The following is a 15,029-nucleotide window of genomic DNA, read 5'->3' as shown; positions in this document are numbered from 1 at the left end:
CTGAGACCATGCTTGATCCAGCAACCTGTGAATGTGCAAAAGTGTGACCTGCCAAAATACAACTGTTTGAAAAAAAGAGGTTTGCATGCACTGGAGTACAAAATCCAAATGCCAGGCATTAAGCTCAGAAAATAGTGAACATATAGCTTATGAAGAGTTGGAATATTAATGACTAACGTGAATTTGAACATGTAAGATTGGATGTTTTCAGGGCAAAGTAACTACATTTATCCCTTAGACAACTGAAAGTGAAGATTTTCTGTTAAATGCAATAGATGCTGTTATATGTTGTATAGGATGCTGACTGTAACATTTAGAACAAGATAGCCAGTGTGGTGTAGTGGTTTGTTTGCCAAACTAGGGCCTGCGGAGACCAGGGTTTAAATTCTCAGTCAGCCAATAAGATCACTGGAGGTCCTTGGGCTGGTCACTCACTAACTTACAGCTTAACTTACCTCACAGGGGTATTATGAGGATAAAATGGGAAGAATTATGTATGCTACCTTGAGCAATAAATAAATAAATAACCAAACATACAAATAATGTCCCATTATGGACTTAGATATTGTATTGTACATAAAACATAAGAACATATATCTGCTTCTTGAGAAGATCAAGAGTAAAAGTCAGACTGCAGGAAATCCTTAAAGGATAAAATTTAACCCTAACTTTAACAAGCTTTCATTTTTTTCTACTGTAATTGAATGTTCATATCAAGTTTGCTTTTAAAAGAATGAACAATGCGACTGTTGCAGGTCTACCATCTATTTTTCAGCACTTCGAAGTATAGATCTTTTCATAAATCATGTTCACACGGTAAGAATTCATCCTTTTTTGTGGCTTCTCACAATTTCTTTTTCTCTTAACTTCCTTGAACCCTTTGGTATCATCAGTAAATCTGGCTACCTCACTGCTTACCCTAACCTAATTCCAGGTCAGTTGTGAACAAATTTAAAAGCACACATAGCAAAACTGATTTTTGTAGGACTCTACTTCTTACATCCCTTCCCCCCAAAAAACTCTTCAGTTCCCTGGTCTCTCAGGCCACCTGCTCTCCCACCCTCCTGTGGCCATGCACACACAAACAGGCTCTCCGGTTCTCATTATATGTCAATGAAAGGTTGCTCTTCTACTGCCACAAATTAGACAGGAGGTCATCATCACTCGGTAGGAGACTGTGTGGGGAACAAGAGGAATGGGAGGCAAGCACTGTTGAAATGAAGTTCCCAGAAGGCTTCTCTCTCCATCTGTCCATTCCTTTTGCCTCCCTTCTTCCTGTTCTCTCTCCTCCTTCTCACATACAGCCAGGCTGTCAGCCCACCCATTCTTCTCCTTCCCCTTTTTGTGCGTGCCACAGCTTCATTCTCTAACCGTCATTTACGTCTAAACATGTGCATGCAGTGAGCTGCTGGTCTCAGTTACAGAAAGACCAGGGGGCAGAAAAGTAAGGAGGCACTAGATGGGCTGTTGTGCCAAGGCTACGCCCACTGGCAATCCCCAGCCCACAGTACAAGAAACACTACCTTAAATTATTGTTAAGTACATTTAAAACTCCTACTTAAAACTTCATTTCCCCAACTCCTGATTTCAACCACAGCTGTGTCAACAGTAAAGAAAAGTGTACTGGTTTGCTTTTGAAGATCATACTAGATTATGTCATGTCAATCATCTTTACAGGAGGGCAAATATTTGCCCACTTACAGCCCACTTGCGTTCCTAAGGCTAATCCAAAGTCCTGTCGCTCCAGCTACTATAAAGCCAACCATTATTTCTGTCAGCGTTGTGTGCAGATACATCCTATATTTTTGCTTATATAATATACATCCCATGCAATAGAAATGTTCTTACAAGGAACTTTAAGCAAACTGGATGATGTTCTCTCAAGCTAATAGTTAAAATGAAACAATAAATAACACACTATGACCATTATATTGCTGACCTCTCATTAAGAAGTTTGTTCAAACACTGAAGAAAAAAACACCCAGTGACTTACCTAGTATGTAGATAGTCTTTTGATCACTTTTTTGACCAAGTGGATTAGCCACTGTACAAACATAAGTTCCAGTATAATTATATGTCAATGGACTGTTGAAATGCAGAGTATTGTTTAAAGGCTGTAAACCTTCAGGCCAATGTCGATCCAACCTGAATCACAAAGAGGCATTTTTGAGTGTTCCAAATCTAATATTTTATTCAAATCAGATAATTTTAAATAGCTAAGAGGTTCTCCTTCTCTAGAAGCAAATAAGTTCATGTGCAGAGTATCTCAAAGTAAGAGGAATAAAAAACTGAATTTCACAATTATATTTAATATGAGAACTGAAGGAGTTCAGCAGTAATTTTGTTCATGTATTCTAAAACTAATATAGAACCACCTTAGGTTTCTGTAACACACTCTTCCCTCAGTTTCCAAAACAGAGTTCCATGCTAGGCAACTGTGAGAATCATGAAGACATACAAAGAAATATACAAGGATTTCGATTGTCATGTTTCGACATCCTGAAATTCTGCTCAACTTCTGTACTGACTTCTAAGATCCCAGCAGACATTGCCACAAACATTGAGACTTTGTCATACTCCTAAGAGCTAGTCATTTACTTTAAAATATTGGTGAGATGTGTACAATGTCAAATTTGGTATTAAAACAATTCTCTTCTCAGGGTGCTGAGCTGAGCATTAGGTGTCCATACACCAATTTAGCCTTATGCCCATTCCAAATAATGTATATTAAATTCTGGTCAATCATCTCACATCACACAATTAAGTCATATAATATTAATATAATTCATTCATATAATATTACATAAAGCATAATCTAAATGACTATTGTTTAGTTACTTTTTATGCTGTTCAGAATACATGTACATAGCTCCTCATCTGAACCTCTGCAGAAAACTCAACAGTGTTACTCAGTACCTCCATGCCAGTTATATTAGCTACAAAGCTGCTTTTCTCTCATCTAGGGTTGGCTCTAGAACTTGGAGAGCCTTCAGTAAAGTGCCATTTGATGAGCCCTTTTCCTATATCAGCAAGCCAGCGGCTTATCAGATGGCAATGGTGAGTGGATGTGGGGTGCTATTTAAATGTCTCTCAGTACCTCCAATGCAGCATCACAACTCAGTCTGAGTTAATTATTCTATAAGTATACATGGCAAGTTCAGCACAGAAGTGTAAATCCTTTATTTGCTTCATACATGGCACACAGACAAAACTGAGGGAGAGGAGAGAACAGAGCATTCTAAATCTCCTAACTAGTTGCACCCAAGGACCGCCCACTCCCACCCCCATTTAAGTTACCTGTTCACATTTGTATATATTCATGTAAACACCATGAACATAAACAGAACATAAGCAGAATTTTGCTACAAAGCAGAAGCACCAACACTTTAATTCAAACCAAACTACTACAACAGTAAAAATGTTAAATGTCTTGTTAACAATGTTTAACGGATATGTAGCAAGATCAACTGCAGCAAGATTACAGGACGTGAAGCTATATCATCTTCAGTAATAAAGTACCTTGCCCACAATGCAACACAGGAAGAAATTAAGGCTTCTCAAGAGCATTTAATTATATTTTCTTCTTGCTGCATGCAAGCGCTACACAAAGGTGGCATATCATCACTTAATTCACCTACTAAACTAGACCTGGTCTCCATTAATGTGAGCCTGTGTATACACCATATATTTAAAGTGCATTACTTCCCCAAAATAATCCTAGGAAGTGGAGTTTGTTAAGGTTGCCAGGAACTGTAGCCCTGTGAGGGAAAACTATGGGGAAAGTATGGTGTGTACACAGCCTCAGCCTAACATAAAGGAAAAGGGCAAATGCCTGGTCACAAGGAAAAAATAACATGATATGCTCCTGATCAGTGTTGATTTTAAATACTTATATCACTTCATCTTCTATCTTCAGTTATGGACAGTGTTTTTCAACTTAAGATTGGTGTTGTTGTGATCCAAAGTTGAAGGGGGGTGGTCAAAGAACTGTTATTTTTCTGCAACAGGGTCCCTAGAGCTGCCCAATCAGCATAAAAGGGGAGCTTTTAAGCCAGTTATCCTCCAAAGTGACAATGAAAATACAAGGTGCTTCAAGTTTCAAAAGAATGGTTTGAATGGCTTCAAAATCAGGGGCAAAAGAATTGAAAATGTATAGGTCGCTACTACTAACATCCAAACTCAGTTCCTCTAATAGGACACGTTTGGACCTTTAAAAAAAGAAAGAAATCTTCCATTGTGCTATATTTGGAACTGAATTGTAGTGGTGATTTCATTACTACAAATATACTGACTGTAGTTTCAGAGAGCATTTTAACTTCAAATAATTTGCAATGCCAGCAAATTAAGACGGAAACTACATTTCAATTGATTATACATAAAATGACATTAAAATAAAATTATCTTTAAAATGATACAAGGCAGCTATTAACTAGTTATGGACATGATGCAACTTTTTAAAATGTTATTCAACATTTTACTCTGTTGTATATTTATACCATGTATATAATAGATCATAGATTACTTCTGAATCAAGTATAACTGTCACCCAAAGTTAATCAATTGCAACATTTGTGTTTAACATTAATCATGACTGGCAATCCCCCAACAAAATACTAGCAGCTTTGCAGAAATTCAAAAAGCCATCTAATCTCCAAACCTGCTATACATAAAATCAATAGATCATTCTGCAAAAAAAAACTATTCTACAGTTTATACTGAAGCCTGTTATGTTTGTTGATAAATTCAATGTGGCAATGTATTACTACTTAACAATAAAGCATACTATTTTATTCATAAATAATTCAAATTGTGTCTTTCTCTTACGCTGTTAGCATATGCAGGAGATGGTTTTTTTCTGTGAAAACCAGTGTTGCATTCTCCCTGAAAGCTTTGAGTTGTGACAAATATGCTGCTTAAAATATTTCTCTTGCTAGAACAGACCAAGGAACCATCTAATCTACAATTCTGACCTCCCACCCAAGTGACCAGTCAGATACAGTGGTACCTCTGGATACGCACACCTCCCTCTGGTTGCATAACCTTCAGGATGCGAATGCGGCAAACCTGGAAGTATTTTTCTGGGTTTCACCGTGCATGCATTCGCAGAAGCGCTCCCTCTGGTTGTGGAAACCTCAGGATCTGACCAGAGCTCTGGAACAGATCCCGTCCGCAACCGGAGGTACCACTGTACTTCTGGAAGATTCAAACAGCCACGCTCTGTTTGCTCCAAGCATCTGGTAAATTAGAGGCATATTGCCACTCAAGATGAACATTTTGAACTGTTATGGTTAATAGCCATTGAATAACCTATTTTCCTTGGATTGGCCTTATCCTTTAAAGAAGTCACGTATGCTAAGTGCTACTACCACATTGGATGGTAATTAATTCCATAACTTTGCAATTTAAATTAACTATTTGCAACATAGCGTTCACAGACTGATATATATTTAAGAAATTAAGATACAGAATTGAAAAATATTTTACATTTTTAAGAATGCCAGAATTAAACAAGAACTTACCGACTCCATGTAAACTCCATTGGCAGTGGATTTGCATCAGCATTACACCTGAGTAAAACATTCTCTCTTCCGATATACCAGTTTCCATCATACCCAGTCACTGTAACCTCAGGGGAATCTACAAACATATATAAACATAAGCTACTATGGAAAACAATCAAGTAAGACTTTGTGGAATCTAGCAACTTTAAACAGCCCCCATCTAAATTATTTTCTTAGCTTCTAATGAATACCTAACCTACCCAGATTTCACCTTCTGCCTGCTTGCCATCACTGTCAACCTGCACCGTCATTAGAATTTGGACATAATACATTTGATTCCAACTAAGGAACAGTCTTAAGTGAAATTGTCAATCAGAGGGCTGTTAAGAAACCATCTTAACATTCTCAACACATTTAACATTATCTAAATTAGATACTATTTATTGCACTTTATCTGCACAGATCATATATATAACTTCAAAATGTATTTGTCAGGAACATATTCTAATAAATAAGCATTAAGTAGTGGAAACTATCCTGCAGGTTATCAATTTCAGTTAACCTGGAATTTAATTAGAATATGGTTGCCATGCACCCCCTGAATTGATCCCCCACCCCAGATAACTGCTGTTATTCCAGGGCACCCTGTAGCTTAAAGTTAACACATTATGTATTTCACACTCTTATTTTGGGTCTTTGAAGTACCAAAACTTCAAGTTACATATAAACTCTTAAGTCTATATGTAACTTGAAGTTTTGGTACTTCAAAGACCCAAAGTAAGAGTGTGAAATACATAATTATTTCCTATTTGACTATATATAGCCAGTAACGACAAGATTAAGATGTTACTATGGAATAATTCAAATGTGCTGTGCAATGGTCCTGACCATTTAAGCAATCTGATCAAGATATTTCTGGGAGAAGCCACATTATAAATATGGCCGAACAATAAATCACAAGTTACCTTGGGATGGGACCCAAATCAGAATATGGAAAAGAGCAATTGCTAGCTACTAGCTACTTCTCAAGGTAGAATGACTTGAGAGAGGAAACATATGTCAACATTCTTCCTTGTTCCCAACACAGGGCTTTTATTTTTAAAGGGTAAGGTCTAAGTCAAAGGCTACTTAGAACCATTTAAAGGTATTAAAAGCCTGGAGATACTTGATATCAACAAGATATCCTATCACTTACAATATGAAATGTTTTTAGAGGACAAAGTGATGAGGACAGAGAACATATTGCAACTTACTTACATTGAATGTCAAGCACATACACCATTCTAATCTCCTTTTCCAAGGCTGGATGTTTCACAACACATGTTATATGCCTTCCTCTAGCAAATCTTGTGGGGACCACTTTGTATTTACTCTCCACTGTCACAGTTTCATTGGGATATGAAGTTGAAGTGGATTCCATTTCACCAAGACTACCTTCCCAGAGAACCTCTGCAGCTGGTTTTCCGGTGGCTGCTGTGCAAATTGCGGCAAGTGTCTGATTGGCACCATCAATTAAAGCATTTGGTCCCTTTTTTAGGCTCACGACTGGTTCAACTACAGAAAAATACATAAGAATAATTTATTTTTTGTACCCCGCCCATCTGACTGGGTTGCCCCAGCAACTCTGGGCAGCTTCCAACATAATATTCAGAAACACCACCACCACCCAAGAGAACATCACACATTAGAAGCATCCTGATATAGGGCTGGCTTCAGATGTCTACAGAAGGCTGTATAATTATGTATCCTTTTGACACCTGATGGGTATTCCACAGGACAGGTGTGACTACCGAGAACGCCCTCAGCCTTATTCCCTGTAACTTCACTTTTCACAGCGAGGGAACCGCCAGAAGCCCCTCAGAGCTGAACCTCAGTGTCTGGGCTGAACAATGGAGGGTGGAGACTCCTGGCGATATATAGGGCCAAAGCTGTTAATAGCTTCTAAGGTCAACACCAACACCTTGTAGGTCTTTAAGGACCAGTGCTATATGGTCCTAGCAGCCACTCCCAGTCACCAGTCTAGCAGCCATATTCCGGATTAGTTGTAGTTTCTGAAGTCACCTTCAAAGGTAGGCCCACATAGAGCACATTGCAGTAGTCTAAGCAGGAGATAAACAGGATATCTACCTGTGGGCAGACAGGTGGGGTCTCAGGTGGCACACCAGCTGGAGCTGGTGAACAGTCATCTTAGACACAGAAATGACCCGTGGTTCCACAGACAGCTGTGAGTCCAAAATGACCACAAGGCCACACACCTGGTCCTTCAGAGGCACAGTTACCCCATTCAGGACCAGGGAATTCCCCACACATGCCCACCCTCTGCCCCCCAGAAACAGCACTTCTGTCTTGTTGGGATTCAACCTCAATCCATTAACCACCATCCATCCATCCTCCAACCACCTCCAGATATTCAACACAGACATATATAAATACTGCCAATTACCATATCAATAATTTTCCTAAATAGCTTCTGGAAGGGCTTCCAGCCTGACAGTGAATGCCTTTCACATAGCTTCTTTTTTCTATACATTGTTATGGTAACTAGTATTACATTTATTTGAAGTTATCGGCAATTTTATTTCAAAAGAAAAGTGCTCTACTTGACTTATTGTGATAATTCTTCTCAGTTGTACAAATTGAATAGGGCAGGACACCATGTAGTCCATCACTGCCTACCTGAATAATTAGTCAGCCAGTAAACAACAAGTAGGTGAGCAGTGCAAACCTATTCTGTACAGTTCAATAGGGCTTTCTTCTGCCAGGTAATTAGACACAGTATCATAATAGCTCAGTTCCTAATCAGATCAGTACAGCCACCTTGAATTGAATAAATGTCACATTTATAAGAAATATGAGGATATAGTACATTCCAATGGGAATATCTGAAGATAAATATTAACATTAATAAAGACAAACTGTTACTGCCCACTTAAGCAATTAAACCTATTGCCAGAGTCAAGACATGCAGAGTTCTGTTACAGTTCCGTAGTGTATTCATAGCAAGTTCCACAGTTCATTCAAATAAAACTAGAGGACTCTTCTACTATGCCTTGACTACTGGCAAATAGTGTTCCTAAGTGTTTAGTCTGGTCCTCCATGCTATTTCAATATCTACATGGAGCTTCTGGATTTAGGGATTTGGAACATTTTGTCAACAGTGTGCAATTTAAGGGTACTCTTCTTATTTTCAGCAGACATTAGAAAAATTGTTGATGCCCAGAATCAAGACAACAATGCTCCTAGTTAGACCACACACACACCCCTAGGGATACAGTCTATTCTGGATTGGAGAGTAACTCTTGCCCCCAAAAATCAGTGTTGCAATTTGGGGGTACTCCTGTTTCCAGCTTTGCATCTGAATGCAAATTGTGATGTGTCCATTCCTGAACAGATGTACTTTTACACAAGGCTACCTGAAAGAATCTTAAGAAACTTCAGTTGGTCGATAATACAGGAAGGGTATTTGTGAGTGTTCACCCAACAGCTGAACTAGTTGTTAATTTGTTTCCAGGTAGCATTCAAAGTCTTGGTGCTTACCTTTAGTCCTAAACTGTGTGGGTCCAATATACCTTCCTTAACAGCCTACACTGTTCCTAAGATTTTTGTGGACAGGCCTTTCTCCTAGGTCTGCCTGTAGCAGAAGCATGATTGAGGTGAGAGAGATCGCTTTCCATAGCTATCATACTGTGGAATAACTTACTAGATGAGATTTGTTTGCCACCCTCCGCCCCGCCCCCCTTTGTGCTTTCTGCCAGGTTAGACCTTTTCAGTTTTACCAAGCACTTTATTTTTTATGCAGTAGACCTCATTTTAGGAAGTTCAACCAAACACCCATTTTTAAATGGTCGATTTAACAGAATTGTTATTTTCTTTTGTTGTAAGCCCTCCCGAGCTTCCACTGGAAGAATGGGGTATACATTTAAAAGTAAAGATTTGAACCAGAGAGGAAAGTTTACACAGTCAGTAAGCCTTGCTTCCACCCCCATCCCCACTGCCCCCCCTTAAACACTTTGCCCCAGAATGCAGTGGTGTTGTTCAGGTGGCTGCAATGAAGGGGTAATTGTAAGAAATTGGGGAAAAGGCTATTTGCACATGCTAATTCTGAAAAAAAGTTAGATAATACTACTTTTTTGCTTAGACCATGAAGTATGGCGCCATTTAAATTTATTTTGTTATCTACATCAATAGTTAAAATGATAGAATACTCAGGATGTTCTAGATAGTCTGTGTTTCATAAATCTACTGTATAGAAAGCTACTACAAAGCAGTGATTGTGGGTACACTCCTCCCTCTCCACCATGCATACAGCTCACAAACACACAAGGCACAGAAACAGGCACACCCCATTCTAATGATCAACCCAACAACCAGGGAGGGAATGGTTTACATCACCATCATAGCAGTGCAGCCTCCCCAGCACTGTGTTCACTGGAGTTTTTCTTTCTGCTACTGTTAATTCAGCAGGGGTGGAACAGGTTAACGCATAGGTTAACCCACCCCTGTATGTTAATATTTGGCTTCCGTGAATTTCTACTGCAAAGATTAAATATGGGTTTCTAACATTTATTGTTGCAGAGAAAGACTGAAAGATAAGTTCTCATGAAGTAGCAGAAATTCTTAGCCTACAGTAAACTACTTGAGCAAGAAAATATTAGTCCTTTACACTCTGGGCACTGAATAACTGCTGTTTTAATTTCTCAGTCATGCTAGTTAAACCACAAGTCTTTCTTCACACTACTAGATATCTGAAAACAAAATGATGGTCCCAGTCAAGTGACAGTGTTTGTCGCATGCTGCTCAATCCTAAACAGCAGGGATTTCCAAACAATTTTCACCTGAAAATTGCTGGACGTTTCAGTGGACCACTTATTGATCTTTCCTAGTGCTAGTTATACAGTTGGCTAACATCCCTGCTTCCCTCTCCTCTTCCCCAGCCTCTTCCTGCCACACCGCCCCATCACCCCATAGGAAATAAAGCACAAAGGGCAAGTTTTCATCTTAGAATCAACTACCCAACAGTTCCAACAGAGGAAATTTGCAGCCATTCTTCCATTTTAACTCATTTGAATTTTAAGGACAAAAAAACAAGCCACAAGTGTTTCAGAGAAAGAGTACTTGACTCATCACACTATTTCTCAACTTGCCAAAGATGAACCTTGTCCACTCCCATCCTTCCCTCTTCTTTTCTGCCAGAGCTTTTCTACTTTGGTTTTGAATTTTGGATTAACCACAGTATAGGGCTATGTCCACACTGTAAGTAAGCAGCTTCATAACCCATGATTTAAGATGAACCTCAATTCGTCAGATGTGTGCAACGTAAATTAGGGTTAATCAAGAACAGAAAATGAAGCTTAACTCTTTGCAGCTGCACATGAGAGGACTGCAGAGAAGAGAGTGAAACCCACAACTTGCCTAGGTTTGTTCCAATCACAATAAATTTTGTCCAATACAAGTTTTATGAGCGCTTGTGTTCAATGCCTTATATATTATGCTCTATGGAAAAATAATCATTTTTCTCCCCTTTTTGTTCTAAATACGTTAATCTGACCATTATGGTGCATAAATAAGAGTTGTTGATAAATTCTGTGTGATAAGAGAAACTAGGAGAGATAAAATTAGGAATATTAGATTCAGAACTGATACAGGATTAAGAAAAAAGACTTTAAGTTGGATACTGAATAAAGAAGCACATGAAGTTGCATTTTGAGAAAGACAAACAAAGATCAAAGTAAATAATCTATTTTCAATATTAATAAATCACCCACTAAACCTGAAGGATTACTGGGGGAGAAGATTTGAAAACTTGGAAATAAGTTTGGTCAACTTAGTAATGGAAACTAAGTGAAAATGTATTTCATCAATGTCTTTCCAAAATGAATGATGGGGTGAGTAAAGGGCTTAAGAAGAGATGGGCCATGTATTATTTATTTTCAGTGACTGGAAAAATGACAGAGTAGATCATAGACTGGTAGACCATGCTTCATGTAGAGTGTGAAGCACTTCTTTGCAATGTTCCAAGAGGTCATATCAACCAAGAATAGGCAGGAAATGGTCTGAAGACTTGTCCACAGCAGCTATTTTCTTTGGAAACAACTATTAAAATTCACACCTCATCCTGATATTATTTCCTCCTTGAGCAAAGTAAGAATGTCTAAATGAAGTACTTATTTGCAATGTACCTTGGGATGACTAGACATTTACCCTTAAATAGATCTACATGCAACTAGGACTACTGTCTGCCCTGCCAAGTCTTAACTTGGAGACTGTCTCATGTGGATCTTCACTGATAAAATGGGTTTAGAGGCTAATATTTTACAGATAAATCCAGGCGGGGGTCAGACCTAACTCTTAAGTCAATCTGCTTGTGAAGGGTTGCAGCCAAGTTATATGAAATAATAAGCATCACTGTCTAATCTAATACTTGTAAGAAACTGCCCTTGGGTGTGATGCATTATTACAGAAACATACCACATCAAGGAAGTATAAACTTTAAAAAGCCTGCCCCTTCCTTATCCCACAAAGATGGTGGGTATGGGTACAGGGTGCGGGAATTAGCACTTGGGAATAGGACCAGTGAAAGGAACAGGATGGAGAACTTCCAGTATTTAAATTGTACTGACCATTATTTTTCTTCCATGAAAATGCCTTCATTAATAGGATCAGAATTAAAGGCAGGGCATTTTATTACAATCTAAAGGACAAACCTGTAAAATGCAGAAACCAAGATCCAATTTACTATACATCTGAAGCTGCATAGAATGTGAACCTTATTAACACTTGCTGTGGACTCCTCCTAGAAGACCACTGTTTTATCTAAGCTGTTGTAGTTACTTCATTTCACCCCTATTTTGGACGCTGCCTTCTAAATTCTAATCTTATAACAAAGAATATCCCATATCACAGCTTCGTCCAGCTTGCTTTAGCTTACCAGAAATAATGATTTAAATTTCAACATTTGCAAACAAAGGGGTTAAACACAAATAAACAATCTCCCCATATTTGCAAAATACTAAAGTTAGCATTTAAAATAATATTGATAGAAACCATGCAGGTTCTGCCTATTCACACTGCAGAGCAAGTCTTAATGTTTTCCAAACACACCAACAACTGTTGATGTCGTAGTCACCAGGGAAAGTTCCTGTGGCAGCAGCAGTGCACTCAATAGGAACATATTCTATGTTCTGGGTCATTTCAGAAATATGTTGTCCTCTGATCAATATAAGAATCTACTGGTGGAGGCAGGCCTCAAACAGCAAACCATGTATCACAAATGTTACCACAACAATGCTAAGAGGGTATACAGCATTATGTAGAATGCTGTGGCTATTTTGTGAAGGCCACATTTATTGCCAAGAATTAAGTTTTCTAAAAGAGAGAGAAAAAAACATTTTGTTGCTGTGCACAAAGGTAAAAAAGGAAGCATAGGATGAGGATGCTTCATTTTGATTAAGATCAAGCGCCTTCTCAAGGAGAAGCATATTTTACCAGAATAAATTACAAGAACTGCTAGAACCAATTCCTTATATTTTATAACATTCTGTAAACAAAGAAAAAAAATCCTGTTAAGGACTTAAAAAAACAACAAGGACACACTTCTAACTTCGCCACCAGCAACCTTGTCAAGAGCCTATGTAGCTTGCACCCAGGCTACCTGAAAAACCTCCTTATATGAAACTGCCTATGTACTGAAATCCTCAAGTGATAACTTCCTCTGAGCTCCATCAACATTAGAAGCATTGGTGCTGGTGGCACATGACACAGTCTTTTCTGTGGCTGCTCCATCTTTGTTATCCATCAGCAGGATAAGTCCTTCCTACTAAGACAGGCCTTTGAAAACTTAAGGCACAGATGCTGCTGATCAATAGTCTACTGTCAGGACAAAATGTATTTTAATTCCTGGTTCTAAATGTGTTCTGATGTATCTTAATTGTTTGTTTTTAACTAGTTTGTTTTAATTTTATAGTTTGTTTATTGTCTTTTAAAATGTTGTAAGTCACCTTGAATTCCAACTTAGGGAAAGCTGGAATCTAAGTAAGCAACAAATAAATATGGGAAGAACAGTACAAGGAAATTGTCCAACAGTTATTTTAAGAGAGGGCATGTAGAGAAATTTCAGGGGCTAAAGTTAGTTATCACACAGCACAGTTACAGGATAGAAAGTTTTAATGGGTTAGTCACATTCAAATAAAACAAATTGAGGAATATGCTTTATGCCAGGTTTCTATGGCAGCACAGAAGCTATTCTCAAGGTAAATACGGTAATAGGAACACAGGTATAATATACATTAATGTACCTAATTAGGCTGGCTTCTAAAGGAGAAAATCAAATAATTTTCCTGGAGCTTGTCTAGAGTATATCACTAAATATATATAGGATAAGACTTTCAACAATTAGCTCTTTAAAAAGGAAGGGGTTTTTTTTAAAGGAAGATGAGGGTGGGGAATCTGCCTTGCATGCAGAAGATCCCAAGTTCCTAGCAGAGCTAGGAAAGGCTCCTGCTTGAAACCTTGAGGAGCTGCCACCAGTCAGTGAAGACAATACTAAGCTAAATAGAAGAATAGTTTGACATGGTATAAAGCAGCTTCTTATGTTCCTAAGCTACAATACTAATTGCTGCAACTTTGCACACTCCAAGAATTTTGTAATACAATCCAACTGAATATTCCATTTCCAGACAATAGCATTCAAACCTAAATCAAGGGAATACCTAGCTAACTAAAACTATTCTAGACAAATACATCAGAGAATAAAACATATTTTCTCTATTCATTGAAGAAGCTACAAGGTCATGTTCCCCCTAGTGAGAATGTGTGAAAATATCACCAAGTAATGGCAAATCATCAGCTCAGTAGACAATTTGTTACCAAGGGGCTAGAAGTATTTATATATTTAAAAAATGTCTAAACAGCCCTTCATCCTGAGGTATTCCAAGTCAATGAGCTAAACTATAATACAGTAAAATAGGATTAAAAATATAAACTAAGAGGCAATAATTATAAACAAACAAAAAATCAGTCAGAGGCCATGAAACCAGTTTAAAATGAATGAACAAAGCCCATTAGATTTGACTTAAAGTGTTTTGAGATAGCTAGTATACATGGAAGCAAATATACATGGAAATAGTACATACAGTCACCTCAGGTTTGAAGTAGCTTCATGTCAAGTATTTTTGGGTTGCGCTCTGTGGCAACCCGGCACGGAGTGCGTAACTTCTGGGTTTTGCCACTCAGGCATGCGCAGACACTCAAAATGACATCACGCGCATGCGCGGAAGCAGCGAAATGTGACCCGTGCAGTTGCGTGTTACGTTCTACTCAGGATGCGAACGGGGCTCTGGAACGGATCCCGTTCGCATCCAGAGGTACCACTGTATACTGAAACTATTATTGATCCACAGCACCCATGCAATGCCCTCTTCTGAAGCTCTCCACTGTAGGGGAAGACAGGAATGGTAATCAAATGGTCTTTCAGGAAACCTCATTGGCCATTACCATTTTCATAATGCCGAACCAGTTTATCTAGATATA

The 15,029-nt window shown here is 38.4% G+C and overlaps 1 protein-coding gene across 3 annotated transcripts in view; it reads right to left on the bottom strand.

Moving 5' to 3' along the window:
* Positions 1-15,029, bottom strand: part of NECTIN3 (nectin cell adhesion molecule 3) — a 44,690-nt gene that overhangs the window by 19,666 nt on the left and 9,995 nt on the right. For all 3 annotated transcript variants that reach the window (XR_013985312.1, XM_081002713.1, XM_081002712.1), the window contains exons 3-5: positions 6,759-7,055; positions 5,520-5,637; positions 1,994-2,145 (exon numbers count right to left, since the gene is read on the bottom strand). Coding sequence is in view for 2 of the 3 variants with exons in the window: in XM_081002713.1 (XP_080858839.1) it covers positions 1,994-2,145; positions 5,520-5,637; positions 6,759-7,055 (567 nt within the window). In the remaining variant the exon portion in view is untranslated. The remainder of the gene's footprint in view (positions 1-1,993; positions 2,146-5,519; positions 5,638-6,758; positions 7,056-15,029) is intronic.

The sequence above is a fragment of the Podarcis pityusensis genome (assembly GCF_964106645.2).
Source record: "Podarcis pityusensis genome assembly, chromosome: 4".
Taxonomy (NCBI): Eukaryota; Metazoa; Chordata; class Lepidosauria; order Squamata; family Lacertidae; genus Podarcis; species Podarcis pityusensis.
The sequence above is the reverse complement of the archived record's forward strand: the minus strand, read 5'-3'. Positions and strand labels throughout refer to the sequence as shown.